Source organism: Saimiri boliviensis, chromosome 17, assembly GCF_048565385.1.
Source record: "Saimiri boliviensis isolate mSaiBol1 chromosome 17, mSaiBol1.pri, whole genome shotgun sequence".
Classification (NCBI taxonomy): domain Eukaryota; kingdom Metazoa; phylum Chordata; class Mammalia; order Primates; family Cebidae; genus Saimiri; species Saimiri boliviensis.
The window spans coordinates 5905214-5925858 of NC_133465.1; the positions used below are offsets into that span (position 1 = coordinate 5905214).

Genomic DNA, 20645 nt, shown 5'->3' on the forward strand with positions numbered 1-20645 from the left:
CACATTGGCCAGGCTGGTCTCGAACTCCTGACCTCAGGTTATCCACTCACCTCAGTCTGCCGAAGTGCTAATATTACAGGCATGAGTAACTGCACCTGGCCCTGCCTTCTATTTTTATTTGCTATATCTGGAAACTGATCAGATCTTTCTAGTATTTTTTTCTGTTCCACATTATGCCTTACCTTTCTGGTGAGGGTGGTGGAGGAGGAGGTATAATTAGCTTGGACTGAAAGTGGGAGGCTTCTTTTTTTTTCAGTAATCTTTTGGCTTTGGCTTTTAGCTTTCTTCTTCGTTGTTTGAACTTGGGCATGGTTTCTGCAGAGAAATTTTTTTACATTTTTAATTGAAGAATTTTATATATATATGTGTATATATATATATATATACATATATATATATATATACATATATATATATATATAAAATACACAGATCTTAAGTATATAGCTCAATGAATTATCATACCATGAACACACCCTTGTAGATACCATCTTGGTTCAGAAATAGGTCACTACCAACATCCCAGAAGAGCCCTGAAGTAGAGGAAAATGTAAACCCAGATTTAAACTATCTCTTGGGAGATCTTGGTCTTGGCATTATTCTCTAAGTTTGGTTTGCTTGTGTTGCTTTTCTTCATTAAGTCAAATGGATTTCCCTTTCTTCATAGTAGTGAAAATGGCTGTAGTTGGGTTATAGTCAGTTATTAAAAGAATATGTTTCTTTATCAGCATCATCTACTAAGCATCCACTGTGACAGGTGGAATTGGCAGTAAGATGAGGAAACATTAACCATTTATTCAACACCCCTTTACTTTTAGGCATCTTCACATACGTCTTTTCAGTTAACCCTCACTATTCTGCAAGGTGTTATCCCTGTCAAGGAGGATTTTTATTCCCATTTTTTTTTTTTTTTTTTTTTTTTTTTTTTTGAGACGGAATTTCGCTCTTGTTACCCAGGCTGGAGTGCAATGGCGCGATCTCGGCTCACCGCAACCTCCGCCTCCTGGGTTCAGGCAATTCTCCTGCCTCAGCCTCCTGAGTAGCTGGGATTACAGGCACGTGCCACCATGCCCAGCTAATGTTTTGTATTTTTAGTAGAGACGGGGTTTCACTATGTTGACCGGGATGGTCTCGATTTCTCGACCTTGTGATCCACCCGCCTCGGCCTCCCAAAGTGCTGGGATTACAGGCTTGAGCCACCGCGCCCGGCTTTATTCCCATTTTTACAGTATAATAAACTGAGGGTAAGAAAGATTAGACAATCTGTCAATACAATACCATAAAGTTTAGACCTGTAAGTCTTCCATGTTCTTTCTGATATGCTGTGGTGTGAGACTAGATTAAACAGGCAATAGTAAAATGAAATAACAATTACCCCAAATCTAAGATATGGGTGTTTTAAAAGTTATTTTATTTTATTTTTTGAGACACAGTGTAGCTCTGTTTCCCAGGCTGGAGTGCAGTGGCACAATCTCGGCTCACTGCAACCTCCACCTCCTGGGTTCAAGCAATTCTCCTGCCTCAGCCTCCTGAGTAGTTGGGACCACAGGTACATGCCACCACACCTCGTGGCATAATCCCAAAGTGCTGGAATTACAGGCGTGGGCCTTAAAACAGTTATTTTAAAGCATTTTAGGCTGGGCGTGGTGGCTCACGTCTGTAATCCAAGCACTTTGGAGGCTAAGGCAGGCGGATCACCTGAGGTCGGGAGTTCAAGACCAGCCTGACCAACATGGTGAAACCCTGTCTTTTTTATAAAGGAAATAATATTTAAAAAATAAAAATAAAATAAAGTATTTTAAAATATCACCGGCTGGGTGAGACAACTCACGCCTATAATCCCTTTGGGAGGCTGAGGCGGGCAGATCATTTGAGGCCTGGAGTTTGAGACCAGCCTGGACAACATGGCAAAACCCTGTCTCTATTAAAAATACAAAAATTAGTTGGGCATGTTGGCATGTGCCTGTGGTCCCAGCTACTGAGGAGGCTGAGGCAAGAGAATCACTTGAACCTGGGAATCGGAGGTTGCAGTGAGCTGAGATCATGCCATGGCATTCCAGCCTGGGTGACAAAGCAAGATTCTTTTTTTTTTTTTTTTTTTTGAGGCGGAGTTTCACTCTTGTTACCCAGGCTGGAGTGCAATGGCGCGATCTCGGCTCACCGCAACCTCCGCCTCCTGGGTTCAGGCAATTCTCCTGCCTCAGCCTCCTGAGTAGCTGGGATTACAGGCACACGCCACCATGCTCAGCTAATTTTTTGTATTTTTAGTAGAGACGGGGTTTCACCATGTTGACCAGGATGGTCTCGATCTTGTGATCCACCCACCTCGGCCTCCCAAAGTGCTGGGATTACAGGCTTGAGCCACCGCGCCCGGCCGACAAAGCAAGATTCTAACTCAAAAATAAATAAATAAATAAAATAATGTAAAATAAAAGCATTACCTAGTAGAACAGAGGATACTAGAGGCTGGGAAAGGTGGAGAGGAAGGAGGAATAGGGAGAGATTTGTTAAAGGATACCAAATAGAGGCGTTTGAACCAGGCGACTCCATCTTGAATAGGGACTGGGTAAAATGAGGCTAAGACCTGCTGAGCTCCATTGCCAGGAGGTTAGGCATTCTTAGTCACAGGATGAGATAGGAGGTTGGCACAAGATACAGGTCTCAAAGACCCTGCTGAGGATGCAGTAAAGAACTTGGCCAAAACCAAGAGAGCAATGAAAGTAGCCTCGGGTCATCCTTACTGCTGATTACACACGAATTATAAGGCATTTGCATGCAAAAAGACACTCCCATCACCTCCAAGACAGTTTACAAATGCCATGGCTATGTCTGGAAGTTACCTTATATAGTCTAAAAAGGGAAGAAACCCTCAGTTCTGGGAAATCCTCACTCTTTCCCCAGAAAACTCATGAATAATCCACCCCTTGTTTAGCATATAATCAAGATACAACTAAAGTATACTCAGTTGAGCAGCCCATGCTACTGCTCTACCTATGGAATAGCGATTCTTTTATTCCTTTAATTTCTTTCTTTCTTTTCTTTTTTTTTTTTTTTTTTTAATAAAGATGCGGTTTCACCATGATGGCCAGGCTGGTCTTGAACTCCTGACCTCAGGTGATCCACCCACCTCGGCCTCCCAAAGTGCTAGGATTACAGGCGTGAGCCACCACACCCGGCCCTATTCCTTTAATTTCTTAATAAACATGCTTTCACTTTACTTTGTGGACTTGTCCTGAATTCCTTCTTGCATGAGGTCCAAGAATCCTCTCTTGGGGTCTGGATTGGGACCCCTTTCCAGTAACAAAATTACAGCTAGATAAGAGGAATAACTTCTAGTGTTCCACAGCACTGTAGGATGACTATAGTTAACAATATGTTATCTAGTTTCCAATAGCTAGAAGGAAGGTATTGAATTTTCCTAACACAAATAAAGGATACATGTTTGAGATTATAAATATGCTAATTAACCAGGCGCAGTGGCTCACGACTGTAATCCCAGCACTTTGGGAGGCCGAGGCGGGTGGATCACGAGGTCGACAGATCGAGACCATCCTGGTCAACATGGTGAAACCCCGTCTCTACTAAAAATACAAAAAATTAGCTGGGCATGGTGGCACGTGCCTGTAATCCCAGCTACTCAGGAGGCTGAGGTAGGAGAATTGCTTGAACCCAGGAGGCGGAGGTTGTGGTGAGCTGAGATCGCGCCATTGCACTCCAGCCTGGGTAACAAGAGCGAAATTCCGTCTCAAAAATAAATAAATAAATAAATAAATATGCTAATTACCCTGATCTATTCACTATACATTATATGTATCAAAACATCACTATGTACCCCCAGAATATGTATAATTATTATTGGTCAATTTAAAAATAATCAAAATAAAATTTTAAAAGTTAAAAAATAAAAAATTAAGTGGCGATGCCACTTGATGCAGTAACAGCAAATTAGGATCTGTCAAAATAAAGTGAACTTTTTTTTTTTTGAGATGGAGTCTTGTTCTGTTGCCCAGGCTGCTGGAGTGTAGTGGCTGGATCTCAGCTCACTGCAGCCTCCACCTCCTGGATTCAGGCAATTCTCCTGCCTCAGCCTTTTGAGTAGCTAGGATAACAGGCAGGAGCCACCACACCCAGCTAACTTTTTTGTTTTTGTTTTTTTTTTGGAGACGGAGTTTCCCTGGTTACCCAGGCTGGAGTGCAATGGCGGGATCTCGGCTCGCCGCAACCTCCGCCTCCTGGGTTCAGGCAATTCTCCTGCCTCAGCCTCCTGAGTAGCTGGGATTACAGGCACGCACCACCATGTCCAGCTGATTTTTTGTATTTTTAGTAGAGATGGGGTTTCACCATGTTGACCAGAATGGTCTCGATCTCTTGACCTCGTGACCCACCCGCCTCGGCCTCCCAAAGTGCTGGGATTACAGGCATGAGCCATCGCGCCCGGCTCTTTTTTGTATTTTTAGTAGAGAAGGGGTTTCACCATGTTGGTCAGGCTGGTCTCAAACTCCTGACCTTGTGATCTGCACACGTTGGCCTCCCAAAGTGCTGGGATTATAGGAGTCTCACTCTAGCCTGGCGACAGAGTGAGACTCCGTCTCAAAAAAAAAAAAAAATATATATATATATATATATATATATATATATATATATATATGTATGTGTGTGTGTATATATATATACATATATATATAATCTGTTCTAAAATGCTATACATACTAATAAACTATATGCTAACATACATCTATATATCTATATATCATAATGATAAATTTAAAATTAAATATATTACCATTAAATATGTGTTACCATTATCTGGATTGTGACCAAGTGAACACTTTGGAAACCTTCAATAAAATGGTCTCTGTAACTGTAGTAGGAAATGGAAAAACAGAACAAAAACATTATCTAGTATATTGACATTTCAGTCTGGATCCTTTTCTGAAGAAAATTAAGTCAGCGCTAGTTTGAGCCGAAGTTCCAGAAGGGCTTTGCTGGTTTTAGTTGTTGCTACTTGAGGAACAAAGATGTTATTCAAGTAGCAGAACTGAAAATTATCTCAAGGTCTGGGCCTCTTTCCCTTCAAACTCAGATTTGAATGGGAACAATTGGCCTTTAAAATACACATTCATTCCACTTTTGTTCACTCAGTAACCTTTCAACACTTGGTATGCAGCACTATACTTGCTCAGCGCTCAGATTCCACTGGCTGATGAACCCCCACTACCCTGTTGCAGGTTGTAAAAGCTGAGCACTGGTTTGGTTCCAAGACTTGCAGAGGGCACCCCTAATGGCAAATGGTGGCAGTGCATCTATCCACAGCCCTTCCAGAAGTAGATTCTTTTTCTTTCTTTCTTTTTTTTTTTTTTTTGAGATGGAGTTTCGCTCTCGTTACCCAGGCTGTAGTGCAATGGCGTGATCTCGGCTCACCGCAACCTCCGCCTCCTGGGTTCAGGCAATTCTCCTGCCTCAGCCTCCTGAGTAGCTGGGATTACAGGCACATGCCACCACACCCAGTTAATTTTTTGTATTTTTAGTAGAGATGGGGTTTCACCATGTTGACCAGGATGGTCTCGATCTCTTGACCTCGTGATCCACCCGCCTCGGCCTCCCAAAGTGCTGGGATTACATTCGTGAGCCATAGCACCTGGCTCAATTTAATAATATTAACAGGAAGTTACTTCAGAGTTTTGAGGAGTACATGAGTAAATCATGTAAAGTATTTACAGTTCCTGGCAGGCAGTAAGTTTTATCATTATTATTCTTCTTTGATTCTTTTTTTTTTTTTTTTTACTGCTTGAGATTACTATATCTGATTTTTTAAAATACAGAAGTTAAGTTTAAGTCAACATATAGTGATAACTTGCTATGAAGATGAACAAGACACATCCCTGCCCTCCAAGAGTTTATAGTTGGCAGAGATGGGTAAGCAGAAAGTAAACGAGTATACAAAATGGTATGGGTTATGATGGGAAATGTTTATGTTAATGGAGAAATAAAGCAAGAGTACATAACTCTTTCATAGGGTTGAGGTTTTTGGAAAAGGTTTTCCTTAAGCTGAGCTTTGATGAAGAGGCTAGGTTAAGGTGGACCTGGGGAGGACTCATCTCACCAGAGGGAATAACATGGAAACATTTCACAGAAACGTATGTCAGGTGAATCACAGAAAGGACTCATTGTGACTAAAGCATATCCTGCAACATAAAGTTTTGTTGGGATCAATGAAGCTGGAGGGTGGATAAGGACCAAGACATCAGAAACAATAATGGATTTTAGGCAGATAATTGTCATGCTCATACTTGTCCTTTAGAAAGAATGCTTTGGCAGCATTGTGGAAATTTGATTTATGGGACCATGACTGAAGACAAAGAGACCACTTACAAGCCTATTGCAACTGTCTAGGGGATGAGGATCTGATTATAGGAGTGACAATAGGATATATAAAGACATCTAACTGCTTATGTTCTATGTTCAAAGTCAGAAGTTGAGAGGAAAGATGGTAGACAAACACTGAACCCTTTTCACCAATATATTAGGTTAAACCATATGAAACTGACTTACATAAATGGCAATGATGGCCGGGCGCAGTGGCTTATGCCTGTAATCCCAGCACTTTGGGAGGCTGAGGAGGGTGGATCAGGAGGTCAGGAGATCAAGACCATCCTGGCCAACATGGTGAAACCCCCGTCATGGAGTGTGCCTGTAGTCCCAGCTACTTAGGAGGCTGAGGGAGGAGAATCTCTTGAAACCGGGAGGCGGAGGTTTAAGTGAGCCGAGATCACCCCACTGCACTCCAACTTCGGCGACAGAGTGAGACTCTGTCTCAAAAAAAAAAAAAAAAGTTCTTTGCTCTGGGGTACGTTCAAAGCTGTGGCAACAACAGAAATGACTGTTGCATTTCATTGCCATCTTCCTAAAACACATTTTTATGGAGGTCTTTTGCACTCCTCCATAAATAGCCTTCGATTGCTTAATTTCCGATCGATTCTTCTTGAACCCACATAGCATTATTTCCGGGTACTTACTTATATTTAATTTTACAATTTTTTTTGCAAAAAGAAAAAAAAAAAGAAAAAGCTTTTTGTTGTTGTTGTTGTTCCTGTCTTGTTTCTGCAGCTCCCTAAAGTCTCGTCCCGCACAGTATTAGGCACTCAGTAAACAGGACACACTTTTAAAATTGACAGAATGCCAGACAATACCGAGTAACATAGTAATATTCCCAATCAAGAAATGTATCATCTCAAGCTTTAATGTGCATAGAAATCACTGAGGCAAATCTTGTTAAAATGCATATTCTGATTCAGTAAATCTGGGTGGAGCCCGAGAATCTGCATTTGTAATAAGCAACCAAGAGATGCGGATGTCGCTGATCTGTGACTTTGAGCAGTAAACATGTAAAGAAATGTTCAAAAGGTAGGCAGATGCTTTGCTCTAAAACATATTTTGCTTAGTGTTAATTAAATAGGAGTATGCTTAAGATGAAGCCAGGCCGAGCGCTTCTTCTCCAGCCCCCCAAACCTCCCCCTCCTTTTTCCATTTCCCCTCCGTGTCCAGCCAAAGTCCCCAACTCCTTAAACCGTAAAAACACAAGCAGCAACAGGCCCAGCCACTCAGGACGCGAGCTTGGATAACAAAGAAATAATCGTCCCTGCACTTACTAGTCTAAGAGCCGGGGGAGTCGATGGAGTCCGGGCTGTAGCCTCTCCCACGCCATAAAGAAAAATTCAAAATTAAATACTTGTCAGGGAGGGACCAATCGTAGACACGGTTTCTGCATGATTCGCTCTTCGGATAGGGTAGGAGCACAGCCTGGCTTGTGATTGGCTGAGGTAGCACAGCGTCCCGGCCAATCAGAGCTGAGGCGCTTCTGGTATGAACAAGGGGAAGTCGGGAGAGAAGGGGAGGGGAAGCAGGAGAGGAAAGAAGGTGTGTTACGTCCCCTCTGCTGTCGGTGGAAGCTCTAGTGTGATTGGTCGGCTCTTCTTCCCATTGGACCAATCGCAAGCTCCTCTCTACTGAGCCCTAACTATAAAATTGAAAGTAGAGAGGAGGGGGCAGGCAATGGAAAAAAAAAATGTGCACGGCAGCCAATCCTCTTGTGGCGTTTTGTGTCTTTGCCCAACAGAAAAATGTGTCTCATGCAGAGGGGCGTTACCCAGTCGCCAATGGGCGGGAGCCGGTGGAACGGAGGAGCCAATGAGTGCGAGACGTTGAGTGACAGCTGTCCAATGGAGGCCCTCCATGCTAGTATGGCTTGCGGCTTAAGCGCCGCCGCGGTCTGAGGAATGTCAACTATTCAACATGGAGGCGGAGGTCGATAAGCTCGAACTGATGGTGAGTGCAAAGTGAAGGAGATCTACTGGGTAGTTTATTTTTTCCCAATGGCCTCGAAGGTGGGGCACGAATTGGAGTCGCCGGAAACTCCGGGCAGCGGAGGCTGGACCAGAGTCGAGTTCCCTCCTCCTGCACCAAAGGGAGCCGCCACCGTGGTGTCTCAAGTGCCGCGGGGGGAAGGGGTTACATCCGGGAAACTCGTCGGGGAAATGGCGGGAGACGCTGAGGGTGCGGGGCCTTTGGAAGTCCTTGTTCCTTTCCCGCAGATTTACACCCCTCACGGAACTGCGCCCGGTGCAGACCGCGTTCAGTGTTTGTGCCAAAAAAACTGTGACCGGAACCGTCTCTAAGAGTCCCAAGGAGGGAGAGGTGGTTCACACGCCCAGGAAAGGGGAACCGAGGGTGGGGTGGGGAATAAACCGAGGGGGGCGGGGAGAAAGCCCAGTGGCGCCGACCCCGCTCGCGTTCCCGAAGGCGGGCGGAGAAAGTCTGAGAAAGGATGCTAGGCTTGTCTACACAACTTCCTAACGGCCAGGGAAGCCCCTAGACCCGTTTCTGTTTGGTCCGGAGGTGGCAGACCTCGGGTGAGAGAAGAGGTGTGAGCGAAGGGGATCGGAACCGCGAGCTCCTTTTCTGGAGCGCGGGCGGGATTGGGACAGGAAAGTCACCCTGCTCTCGAGTTGTCCACTTTTCATTCATCTGCGGAAGGAGAACACGGGGGTGAAGACTTAGAAAGCACTCCCGTGGTTGCAGGCGTGTTTGGCCTGCTCGGGGGCGCCCAGTTGGGGGGGGCTGCCCTTCTGCATTTCTTTAAGGATCTGTCCCTCATTGGCCCTCTTTATTCCCTCCCTCCTCTCCTTAGATTACCAGCTTGATCGCCCGCGCTTTTTTCCTCTTACTTCCCTTGTTCTGTCTTCAGTCCTTTTCGTCCTGCCTTATCCTTTTTTTTTTTTTTTTTTTTTTTTTTCTCCCCAGGTTGGGCTGCTTTCCTTAGAAACCTGGACTTCGGAGGAAGCGCCTGCCTCTGAGTTCCTGTCTTTTTTTGTTTGCTGGTCTATTAAAATAAGATTGGCCGGGCGCGGTGGCTCACGCCTGTAATCCCAGCACTTTGGGAGGCCGAGGTGGGCGGATCACGAGGTCAAGAGATGGAGACCATCCTGGCCAACATGGTGAAACCCCGTCTCTACCAAAAATACAAAAATTAGCCGGGTGTGGTGGCGCGCGCCTGTAGTCCTAGCTGCTCGGGAGGCTGAGAATCCCTTGAACCCGGGACGTGGAGGTTGCAGTAAGCCGAGATCGTGCCACTGCACCTGGGCCCAGGGACAGAGTGAGACTCCTAAAAAGAAAGAAAGAAAGAAAGAAAATAAGTTTAAGTTTAAAAAAAGTAAAAAACTTCTTTCTTCTTCATTTGTAATCAGTCCTTCCTCCCCATGCCACTCCCTGGCATTACTGCTTAGGTATCGTTTGTGCCTGCCCTGGTTTCTCCAAGCTAAATCTTAGGTCTCTTAACTTCTGCCTTGGAAAGGACTTGTGGTGATCCTGGAAGAAACCTCACTCACCCCCCATTCCCACCCCAGAAAAAGTGAGGCCTTGATGTATGTGATGTGCTAATGAATTGGAATGCCTCTCATATGCAAATTTAATTTTAAGGCTTTCAATTGCTTTTAACATCTGTTTAAATTTTCTCTGTGCAGCGTGTGTGGGGTTGGAGAAGTGTAGGGAAAAATGGCAGGGAAGAAGGGAGAATTTCCTGCAGATATTCACACGTGTAATAATGAACTTTTAGTTCTAAGTTTTATTATTTTTATCGTCTTTTTTTTTTTTTGAGACAGAGTTTCACTCTTGTTACCCAGGCTGGGGTGCAATGGCGCGATCTCGGCTCACCGCAACCTCCACCTCCTGGGTTCAGGCAATTCTCCTGCCTCAGCCTCCTGATTAGCTGGGATTACAGGCACGCGCCACCATGCCCAGCTAATTTTTTGTATTTTTAGTACAGACGGGGTTTCACCATGTTGACCAGGATGGTCTCGATCTCTTGACCTCGTGATCCACCCGCCTCGGCCTCCCAAAGTGCTAGGATTACAGACTTGAGCCACCGCGCCTGGCCTCGTCTTTTTAAAAACAAAATATTAAGTATTGTAATTTGATTTTTGTCAACAGGCTTAAACGTTAAGACTATCTTGCCCTTCTCCCATTCTGAATTCCTCCCTACGATACAGATATTTCTGCTTAAATTTATTTCTGCTAAATGATGCCCATTCTGCTTTTAACAGGTTGTTTGCTTCTCAAGTTGGCTGTTTAATTTTTAAACTTTGGCCTTTGCAATAGAGTCAGTATTCTCATAGGACTTCTTTAGATTGAAGAAATTCTCTTTTACGTGAACAATGATGAAGTAAACATTTTGAAAAAGTAGGTTTTAGAAAATTATGAGGTAGCCAGACATTTAAACTTTAGATATTGTTTGAATGATGGGGTAGTATTTAAATTCTTTTTGAAGACAGGAAGAAAAGAAATGAGGTTTTGCCTGGCGCGGTGGGTCAAGCCTGTAATCCCGGCACTTTGGGAGGCCGAGGCGGGTGGATCACGAGGTCAAGAGATCGAGACCATCCCGGTCAACATGGTGAAACCCCGTCTCTACTAAAAATACTGAAAATTAGCTGGGCATGGTGGCACATGCCTGTAATCCCAGCTACTCAGGAGGCTGAGGCAGGAGAATTGCCTGAACCCAGGAGGCGGAGGTTGCGGTGAGCCGAGATCGCGCCATTGCACTCCAGCCTGGGTAACGAGCGAAACTCCGTCTCAAAAAAAAAAAAAAAAGAAAAGAAATGAGGTTTTTTTTCCTTTCTTACATCCTTGCAAGTAAATTAGTGGTAGCTTTTTTTTCCCTTTCAGTTTATTAGTTAGTTTCCATAATTATTCGGATTTAAAGATGAATATTTTTCATGGCTTTAAATATTACTGCTTTGAGACTTGATAGTAGAAAACAGTGCATCTCAGCTTCAGATTTGCCATGTGCTTTTAGAAAAAAATGTTATGCTTGTGGACCAATTTAGTTTCTAAGATTTTAAGGGTACATGATTTCCTGTGCTATCTTCTGATTTTTGGTTTTACATCAATTAGTAAAGGATTTGTCAAGGAACTAGCACTGATTATTTAATTTATAAAAAGAGACTACATAATATTTAATTTGAAAAGAAAGTGTTTATCCTAATTTTGTTGATACCTTAAATTTTTTTCATATTTTTCTTGTTTGTAATAACGTCCAATTCAGAAAACACTTGTTCTTTAAATTTTTTACACCTGATACTTAGCTACTAGAGTTAAACATCCTGATATTTGAGTTATGTGGCCTGGGATTTGACACCAAGACACTTACATTTCAGCTGTCCTTAATATGAGTCCATTTCTTAGTAGGCTCAATCTGACTAAGTAGTTGAACCGGACTGTTTAAAGAGAGGTTGGTGAAAATAACGGAAATGTATTTTTGCATCAATCAACATTATTAATGGGAGAATAGGCTTATTATAGGGCAATTTTTGTCCTCTAACTTTTTCCCCTTCACTTATTGATAGAGTGGTATTTGTTTAGCTTCCTTCTTTCCTGGAACTGCTAGTGATTGTACACAAAAGGTAATACAGTGTGATACTATGATACTATTTCTGTTTCCGGGTTTACATCTGACTTCTGATTGGGTTCTTATCTGTTAAAAAATTAGAATGTTAATTAGCTTGGAACTGAGGAAACTTGTTACTTAAATCTCAGTCCCACCTCCCCCTGTTATCATTTTCTTCTGATATTTCTAAGTTTGAAGGAAATGGGAATGCTTTCTGGCTATATTTAAGATTTCAGGAGTTAACTGAAATTTTAAAATCCCCTTGGATAATATTTAGTTAGGTAGGGTTCATGTCCTGTTTAGAGCACATTGATTCCCTTCCATTGTTATAAGGGCCTTTAGTAAAAAGCCTAAGATGGTAAGTGCTTTTGTGTTTTCTTTGTATTGTGGGTTAGATTCCAGAGTGATAGATTAGGTAGACATTGAGAAACTTATTTTACTTTCCATTTGTTTTCTTTGATACTTTTATTCAAAGAGCTTGTTTTTATGTGGCAGTTAATTAGTAAATTGCCTTGCAGAAGGAGCTAACCAACATCTCTGCAGAGAACAGAATTATTTTTTACAACTTTGCCTTAGTAGTAATTATAACTGGTTTTGTTAATACCAATCCTTAAGTATTAACAATACCCATTCTAATTACTATTAAAGCTTAAGGCGTATTTACAAAATTCCTTTCTACCTCGATGCATGTTTCTGTTTGAATGTTAATTTGTATATTAGGCATTAATAAGCAACATTACTTTGATATTTAAGTCTTACCCTTTAAAAAAAAATTGATATAAATGTTTTTTGGTTTTGGATGTTTTCTGTCCAAAACGGCAATCCTACTTTAAATTCGTTTCACACTGAAGCTTCAACTGATGCAAGGTGCTTTTGTGTTCCTTTCCTACTTATTACTGCTAACGAATGCTCTGACTTTATTGCACTACTGTACTTTACAGCTAGCAGTGCAATAGTATTGTCAAAGCATCTGAAAGCAGGATGCACATCAGAATTTTGATTCTTACCTCACATCTTTCTTCAGTATCAGTGAATAATTTATCACAGCGTTTGTTGCTGAAAACTATAATGTTACTAACAGTGTATCTTTTAGAAAGTCATAATTTGAAAAAAAAACTTTAATTAAAAACTCACTATTTTACTGCATTATGAAACACATCTAGAGAATTTTCTTATATCTAAGTAGTTATGGTTTGTCTAATTGAATAATACTTTATAATTTGTTGCTTTCTGTTACATATTTGGATAGGTTCTGGCAAACTTTAGTTTTATTTGAGTTTTATGATGAATTGGTTGTGATGAAAACAATTTCTGCTGTATATTTTCCCTACAGTTACTTGTCCCAAGTCTTTTTTTTTTTTTTTTTTGGAGACAGAGTTTTGCTGTTTCCTAGGCTGGAGTGCAGTGGCCTAGTCATGGCTCACTGCAGCCTCGACCTCCTAGCTTGGAAAATCCTCCCTCCTTTGCCTCCTGAGTAGCTGGGACCACAGATGTGTCATACCATGCCTGGCTACTATTTTCTTGAATTTTTTTGTGGAGACAGGGTCTCACCCTGTTGCCGAGGTTGGTCTTGAACTCCTGGGCTCAAATAGTCCTCTTGTCTTGACCTCCCAAAGGGCTGGGATTATAGGTGTGAGCCACTGTGCCTTGTCCTCCAAATCTTAATTGGTGTTAATTTAGCGTATTGTCTAGGAAATAGTTGAATTTAAAACCTCCCAAAGGGCTGGGATTATAGGTGTGAGCCACTGTGCCTTGTCCTCCAAATCTTAATTGGTGTTAATTTAGCGTATTGTCTAGGAAATAGTTGAATTTAAAACCTAAGAGTGCTTCTTTTACAGTTTATTCTTGTAATTATGAGATACAATAATGTGGATCCATCGCTTTTTAAAAATAATGAGTTTTATTGAGATACAATTATATAAAATAAAAGTAAGCAAGCTATTTGTTAAGCAAAGCTGAAGTCTATCTGTGTTGCCCAGACTGGAGGTCAGTGACTATTCACAGGTGGAATCATAATGTAGCACAGCCTAGAACTCTGGGCTCAAGCAGTTCTCCCACTTCAGCCTCCTGAGTGCCTTGGACTACAGGGGTGTGGCATGCCCAGTGAACTGATGAGTTTTGACAAATAAATACAGTCATGTAACCACCACTATAGCCAGGATATGGAACATTTCTGTCACTTTACAAAAAGCTCCTTTGTGGCCAGGCACAGTGGTGTACCTGTAGATTCAGCTATGCAAGAGGCTAAGGTGGGAAGATCAGTTGAGCTCAGTAGTTCCAGACTAGGCTGGGCAACAGAGTGAGACCCCCTTGTGCCTCTTCGTGGTCAACCTCTTCTTTCCAAACTCCCTGGCAACCACTGATCTCTAGTTTAACCTTTCCTAGAATTTCATGTAAATGGAAACATACATTATACAATTTTTTGTGTCTGGCTTCTTACACTTAGCACAGTGTTTTGAGATTCATCTCTTGCACTTAGCACAGCACTTTGAGATTCATCCATGTTGTACATATTAGTAGTTGGACAGTTTATTGCTGAGTAGTAGTCATTGTATAGAATATCACACACTCTTTATCTACCAATTATGAACATTGGGTCATGTCCACATTTTGCCTATTATGAATACAATGGCTGTGGTTGGTCTCAAACTGTTTTGTTTTTGTCTTTGAGATGGAGTCTTGCTCTGTTGCTCAGGCTGCAGTACAGTGGCATGACCTCTGCTCACTGCAATCTCTGCCTCCTGGGTTCAAGCGATTCTCCTGCCTCAGCCTCCCAAGTAGCTGGGACTACAGGCACATGCCACCATGCCCAGCTAATTTTTTGTGTCTTCAGTAGAGATGGGATTTCACTGTGTCAGCCAGGAAGGACTCTTATCTCCTGACCTCATGATACACCTGCCTTGGCCTCCCAAAGTGCTGGGATTACAGGCATGAGCCACTGCGCCCGGCGGGTCTCGAACTCTTGAGCTCAAGTGATCCTCCCGTGTTGTCCTGCCAAATGTCTTTGTTTAATTTTTTTTAACAATATTTTTTCCTTTAGAGACAGGGTCTCAGTCACCCAGGCTGGAGTTCAGTGGTATGATCACAGCTCACTGTAACATCAAACTCCTAGGCTCAAGCAATCCTCCCACCTCAGCTTCCTGAGGAGCCGGAACCACAGGTGTGCATCACCACACACGTCTAGTTTTAAAATTTTTTTGTAGAGATGAAGTCTCACTATTTTGCCAGGCTGATCTCTAACTCCTGGGCTCAAATGATCTTCCCACTTCAGCCTCCCGAAGTGCTGGGACTCTGGGAGTGAGCCACCATGGGCTGGAGTACGTCTTTGTGTGGACATAATATTTTCATTTCTCTTGAATCAGTAGTGAAATGGGATTGCTGTTAGCATGATAAATGTATCATTGGGGAAAAAAGAAGTATAGTTGATCTTATATGCAACTGCTAAAATATTTTACTAAGTGGTTGTAATATCTTGCATTCCCAAAGCTGTTGATTAGGTTCTAGTTTTTCCATATTCTTATCAACACTCGGTATTAGGTTGGTGCAAAAATATCAGCTTTAATTTAATATAGCCAAACTAGTTCCAATAAGATACTTAATTCTCAACGTTGGTTCACGTCGGTTCTTCCACCATTCCTTGGAGCTCTGGTTTTCAGCCTCTTTCCAGGTTACCTTGTAGCAATTTGAGGGTCTGTCATCAGTTTCTGCTGGGTTTCAAAGATCCAGGAGAAGCTTAGTGTTGTGTCAAGACGAGGATGGACCCAACACAAGTTTAATCCAACCTTCATCCCAGAGTCTTCACAAATTCTCTCCGGAGAAAATTCCTGGGACGATTCAGGGGCCTCTCAAAACTTCTCCGAGACATTGATAAAGAACCTTAGTAAGCTGACTTTCAACTCTAGTACTGAATTCCCTTCCTCTTTACCAGAAGGTTTACTTCATCAACAGTCTGTAGGAGCAGCAGTCCTCAGGGAAGTCGGAGATGATTTGCCTTACAGGCGGGGAAGAGTAAGGACATTGCTGTCTGTGCAGAGAGAAAGGATGGCAAGATTCAGATACATGTTACTTGGCAGAGGTCCTAGGAAGCGTGTAAGAACACTAACAAACACTGGGCTTAAGGGAGTTCAGAATGCATCAGCTGGGCCAGTGGCTCACGCCTATAATCCCAGCATTTTGGGAGGCTGAGGCAAGTGGATCACAATGTCAGGGGTTGGAGACCAGCCTGGCCAACATGGTGAAACCCTGTCTCTACTTAAAAATATAAAAATGAGCCAGGTGTGGTGGCATGCATCTGAAATCCCAGCTACTCGGGTGGCTGAGGGAGGAGAACTGCTTGAACCCGGGAGGCAGAGGTTGTAGTGAGCCAAGAGCGTGCCGTTGCACTCCAGCCTGGGAGACACAGCGAGACTCAAAAAGAAAAAAAAAAAAGAGAATTCATCAAGAAGAGGAATGTTCACATGTCCCTGCAGATTCTTTGTGTCTAGTGGATGGGATCCTTCTGAGAATGCTAGAATAGGGAATTATGACAGCAAGCCACTTCAGCAATAAACCTTATTCTTGCACTTTTTTTCTTGCTGGTAATTTTATATAGCAGACCAAGAAAGCTACTCTCTGCTAGTATAGATTATATACCAATAATTTTGATAATGAGTTCTAGGATGTTTATTTCTTTTATCGTTTTCTTCCTACTCTGATACTAGTAATTTATAAGGGATCTGTGTAGTTTGAATGTATTTGAATAACTTTAGCTCTACTGTTTGATTTGACCCAAAGAAGCCAAGAGGATATAAGTATTCCCATGTGTTCTAGAAGCCCAAAGTCAGTGAGGTGAAACCCAACGTCAAGAAATTGAAGCAAAGTTACTTGTGGATAAAGAAAGCATTCGCTAGTTTGGCTACAGCATAATAATTAGATTTTCTGGCTTTCAAAAATTTGGGTTGCAATAAGAGCAAACTTTATGCTATTTTTACAGTTTTCAGTACAAAAAGGTATATATATATAGAAACAGTAAAGTTGACATTTGAGTACCTTTTTTTAAAAAAAAGATAATTCTCCCTTAAAATGTTTCTATGGACAATGCATTTCTAAGCCTATTTAGTGAGCCCAGAACACATCTGTCTACCAACTCTTCTCTCTATGCCTAGCCTACCATAGGTGAGACTGAAATACTTTTTTTCACTGTATGTGATTTAATGCTGTTGAGATAAGGTTTCTCACAAGAGGATGTGTTTGGAGCTTTAAGAGCACTAGTCCTTTGTAGGAGAACATACCGTGGCAGTGAGAATCTATGGGTTGTTTGTAAAAAGCAAGTGTTTTAAAACTGGGGATCACACAATATTTGGTGACAACCACAATATATTATTTTCTCCTTGCTGCCTAATAGTTGAGTGGTATACAATACCTTGTGCCACTTACTTAAAGCCTTAAACCGGTCATATTAAAAACTAGTACAGGCTGGGTGCCATGGCTCACACCTGTAATCCCAGCACTTCAGAGGCAGAGGTGGGTGGATCATTTGAGCTCAAGAGGTTGAGAATAGGCTGGGCAAAATGGTGAAACCCATCTCTACCAAAAATACAAAATATTAGCTGGTCATGGTGGCATGTGCGTGTAATCCCAGCTTCTGGGGAGGCTGAGGCGTGAGAATCGTTTGAGCCTGGGAGGCAGAGGTTGCAGTGAGCTAAGATTGCACTACTGCCCCATAGCATGGACGACAGAGTGAGACCCTGTCCCAAAAAACAAACAAACAAACAAAACAACTAGTACAGGTTGAGTATCCCTAATCCAAAATTCCAAAATCTGAAATGCTCCAAAATCCGAAACTCACTGGACCATTTCACACTTTGATTATTCAGATTAGGGATGTTCAACCAGTAATTATAATGCAAATATTCCAAGATAATGGAGGAAATCAGAAATATAATTGGCAGAATGTAACCTGGCTTCCCTTGGGGTGCTTTCATGATGATTTCCATAGACTTTTTTCAGCTAAATTTTGTATTTTATTAAACACTTTTCAGATCAATATAAAACTTTTCCCCTTTATTGTTATTACTGATTTTGGAGAAAACTGGTTTCTGAAATAGGAATATCTTGGCCTTTTAAAAAAATCACTAGTTTTATTTTAAATATTCCAGTGCCCCTAAAAAGTTTAACAATAACCTCACTGATTTACAAGGCTTCCAGGAGGCTTGATTTATAACTGAAAGGGCAGTGAATGATGTTTATCAGTATCAATTTACATGATTAATCAGACCCTAATGAGTTTTAGATCATCATAATTGCTTAGTAAATTTCCTGTCATCTAACGAAAAAAAAAAAAAATCTGTTTATCACCAGATCCTAGAACCCTATCAATATTGTCTCTGCTGTGTAAATAGTTCTGAGTAGTGCAATATTGCTTATAGGGTTTTGGTGTTTGGGAAGAACAATGGGCAGGCTGCAGAAACTAAGTAGCTGAAACAAGCAAAAGTCATCTTTATTTAGGGAGAAAACAAGGAACTAGATTTTACTGTACACATTAAAATCTGAGGCTTAAATGTAAATTTTTTTTTTTTTTTTTTTTTTTTGGAGACGGAGTTTCGCTCATTACCCAGGCTGGAGTGCAATGGCGCGATCTCGGCTCACCGCAGCCTCCACCTCCTGGGTTCAGGCAATTCTCCTGCCTCAGCCTCCTGAGTAGCTGGGATTACAGGCACGTGCCACTATGCCCAGCTAATGTTTTGTATTTTTAGTAGAGACGGGGTTTCACCATGTTGACCAGGATGGTCTCGATCTCTTGACCTCGTGATCCACCCGCCTCGGCCTCCCAAAGTGCTGGGATTACAGGCTTGAGCCACCGCGCCCGGCTTAAATGTAAATTTTTAATAGAAGAAGGTAACATTTTTCTTTTTGATAAATGGGTTTATTTGTAGTATAAAGAAATAATGGAATTTTAATATTGGAAGGGATTTTAGATTCCAACTCTCATTTGATAGGAGAGACCCAAAGAAATGAAGGACTTAACCTAGAACCACATAGCTGGTTAGTGATACCAGGACTAGAATTTCTACCATGTATCCCAATTCTTTTATTTTTCTGTACCATACTACCAGGTTGCGTTCAGAGGGAATTTTTAGTTGACTAACTTTGTAACTTTAGTGATAAGGCCGGGCGCGGTGGCTCAAGCCTGTAATCCCAGCACTTTGGGAGGCCGAGGCGGGTGGATCACGAGGTTGAGAGATCGAGACCATCCTGCTCAACATGGTGAAACCCCGTCTCTACTAAAAATACAAAAAATTAGCTGGGCATGGTGGCGCGTGCCTGTAATCCCAGCTACTCAGGAGGCTGAGGCAGGAGAATTGCCTGAACCCAGGAGGTGGAGGTTGCGGTGAGCCGAGATCGCGCCATTGCACTCCAGCCTGGGTAACAAGAGCGAAACTCCGTCTCAAAAAAAAAAAAAAAACTTTAGTGATATTAATTTAAAACTTTAAAAAACCTTTCATTTTAGGTGAAGAATTTACATTTTTGGATGGGCATGGTGGCTCACACCTGTAGTTCCATCACTTTGAGAGGGTAAGGCAGGAGGGTCATTTGAGCTCAGGAGTTCAAGTCCAGCCTGGGCAACGCAGCGAGACCTAGTCTTTGCAAGAAAATACAAAAATTAGCTGGGTGTGGTAGCATATGTCTGTAGTTCCAGCTACTCAGGAGGCTAAGGCAGGAGAATCTCTTGAGTCCAGGAGGTTGAGGCTCCATTGAGCTGTGATCATGCCACTGCACTCGCCTGGGCAACAAAGCAAGACCCTGTCTCAAAAAGAAAAAACAAAGAATTTACATTTTTTCCATCCACGTGAGTGACTCTTACTGGCTTAAATATTGTCTATAACTTTGTCTAACTACATAAGAAAATAGTAATGGAAATAGAACTAGAGGCAAGTTACTTTGCTATTTCCTCATTTATAAAATGAAGGGTTCAGAGCAGAGACATTTAAGATTATTTTTCCTTTTGGTTTTTTTTTGAGACGGAATCTCTTGTCACCAGGCTGGAGTACAATGGCCTGATCTTGGCTCACTGTAACCTCTGCCTCCTGAGTTCAAGCAATTTTCCTCCTTCAGCCTCCCAAGTAGCTGGGACTACAGGCCCGTGCCATCATGCCCAGCTAATTTTTGTATTATCAGTAGAGGTGGGGTTTCATATTGGACAGGATGGTCTTGATCTCTTAACTTTGTGATCCGCCCATCTTGGCTTCCCACGGTGCTGGGATTATAGGCGTGAGCCACAGTGCCCGGCTTTAAGATTGTTTTTCTATCTTTCATCATTTCTTTGGCATCCTTTTTTTTTTTATTTTTTATTTTTTATTTTTTGAGACGGAGTTTTGCTCTTGTTACCCAGGCTGGAGTGCAATGGCGCGATCTCGGCTCACCGCAACCTCCGCCTCCTGGGTTCAGGCAATTCTCCTGCCTCAGCCTCCTGAGTAGCTGGGATTACAGGCACGTGCCACCATGCCCAGCTACTTTTTTGTATTTTTTAGTAGAGATGGGGTTTCACCATGTTGACCAGGATGGTCTCGATTTCTTGGCCTTGTGATCCACCCGCCTCGGCCTCCCAAAGTGCTGGGATTACAGGCTTGAGCCACCGCACCCGGCCTCTTTGGCATCCTTTTTGCTCCCTGCTTATTCCCTAGCCCACGGACTTCACTAATAAGCCAGTACTGGCCACGCATGGTGG

At 42.4% G+C, this 20645-nt stretch overlaps 2 protein-coding genes across 4 annotated transcripts in view; one reads left to right on the top strand and one right to left on the bottom strand.

Moving 5' to 3' along the window:
* The window catches only part of PRR11 (proline rich 11), a 32051-nt gene extending 24231 nt beyond the window's left edge, over positions 1-7820 (bottom strand). Inside the window, exons 1-2 of the mRNA XM_039477045.2 lie at positions 7650-7820; positions 183-315 (exon numbers count right to left, since the gene is read on the bottom strand). Of these exons, the coding sequence (XP_039332979.2) occupies positions 183-310 (128 nt within the window). The 5' untranslated portion in view covers positions 311-315; positions 7650-7820. The remainder of the gene's footprint in view (positions 1-182; positions 316-7649) is intronic.
* Positions 7821-8109: 289 nt separating this feature from the next.
* SKA2 (spindle and kinetochore associated complex subunit 2) overlaps positions 8110-20645 on the top strand; it is a 33205-nt gene continuing 20669 nt past the window's right edge. For 2 of the 3 annotated variants that reach the window (XR_012514512.1, XM_074388088.1), the window contains exon 1: positions 8110-8325. Coding sequence is in view for 2 of the 3 variants with exons in the window: in XM_074388088.1 (XP_074244189.1) it covers positions 8293-8325 (33 nt within the window). In the remaining variant the exon portion in view is untranslated. The remainder of the gene's footprint in view (positions 8326-20645) is intronic. The other variant, XM_003929096.3, reaches the window with a different exon arrangement.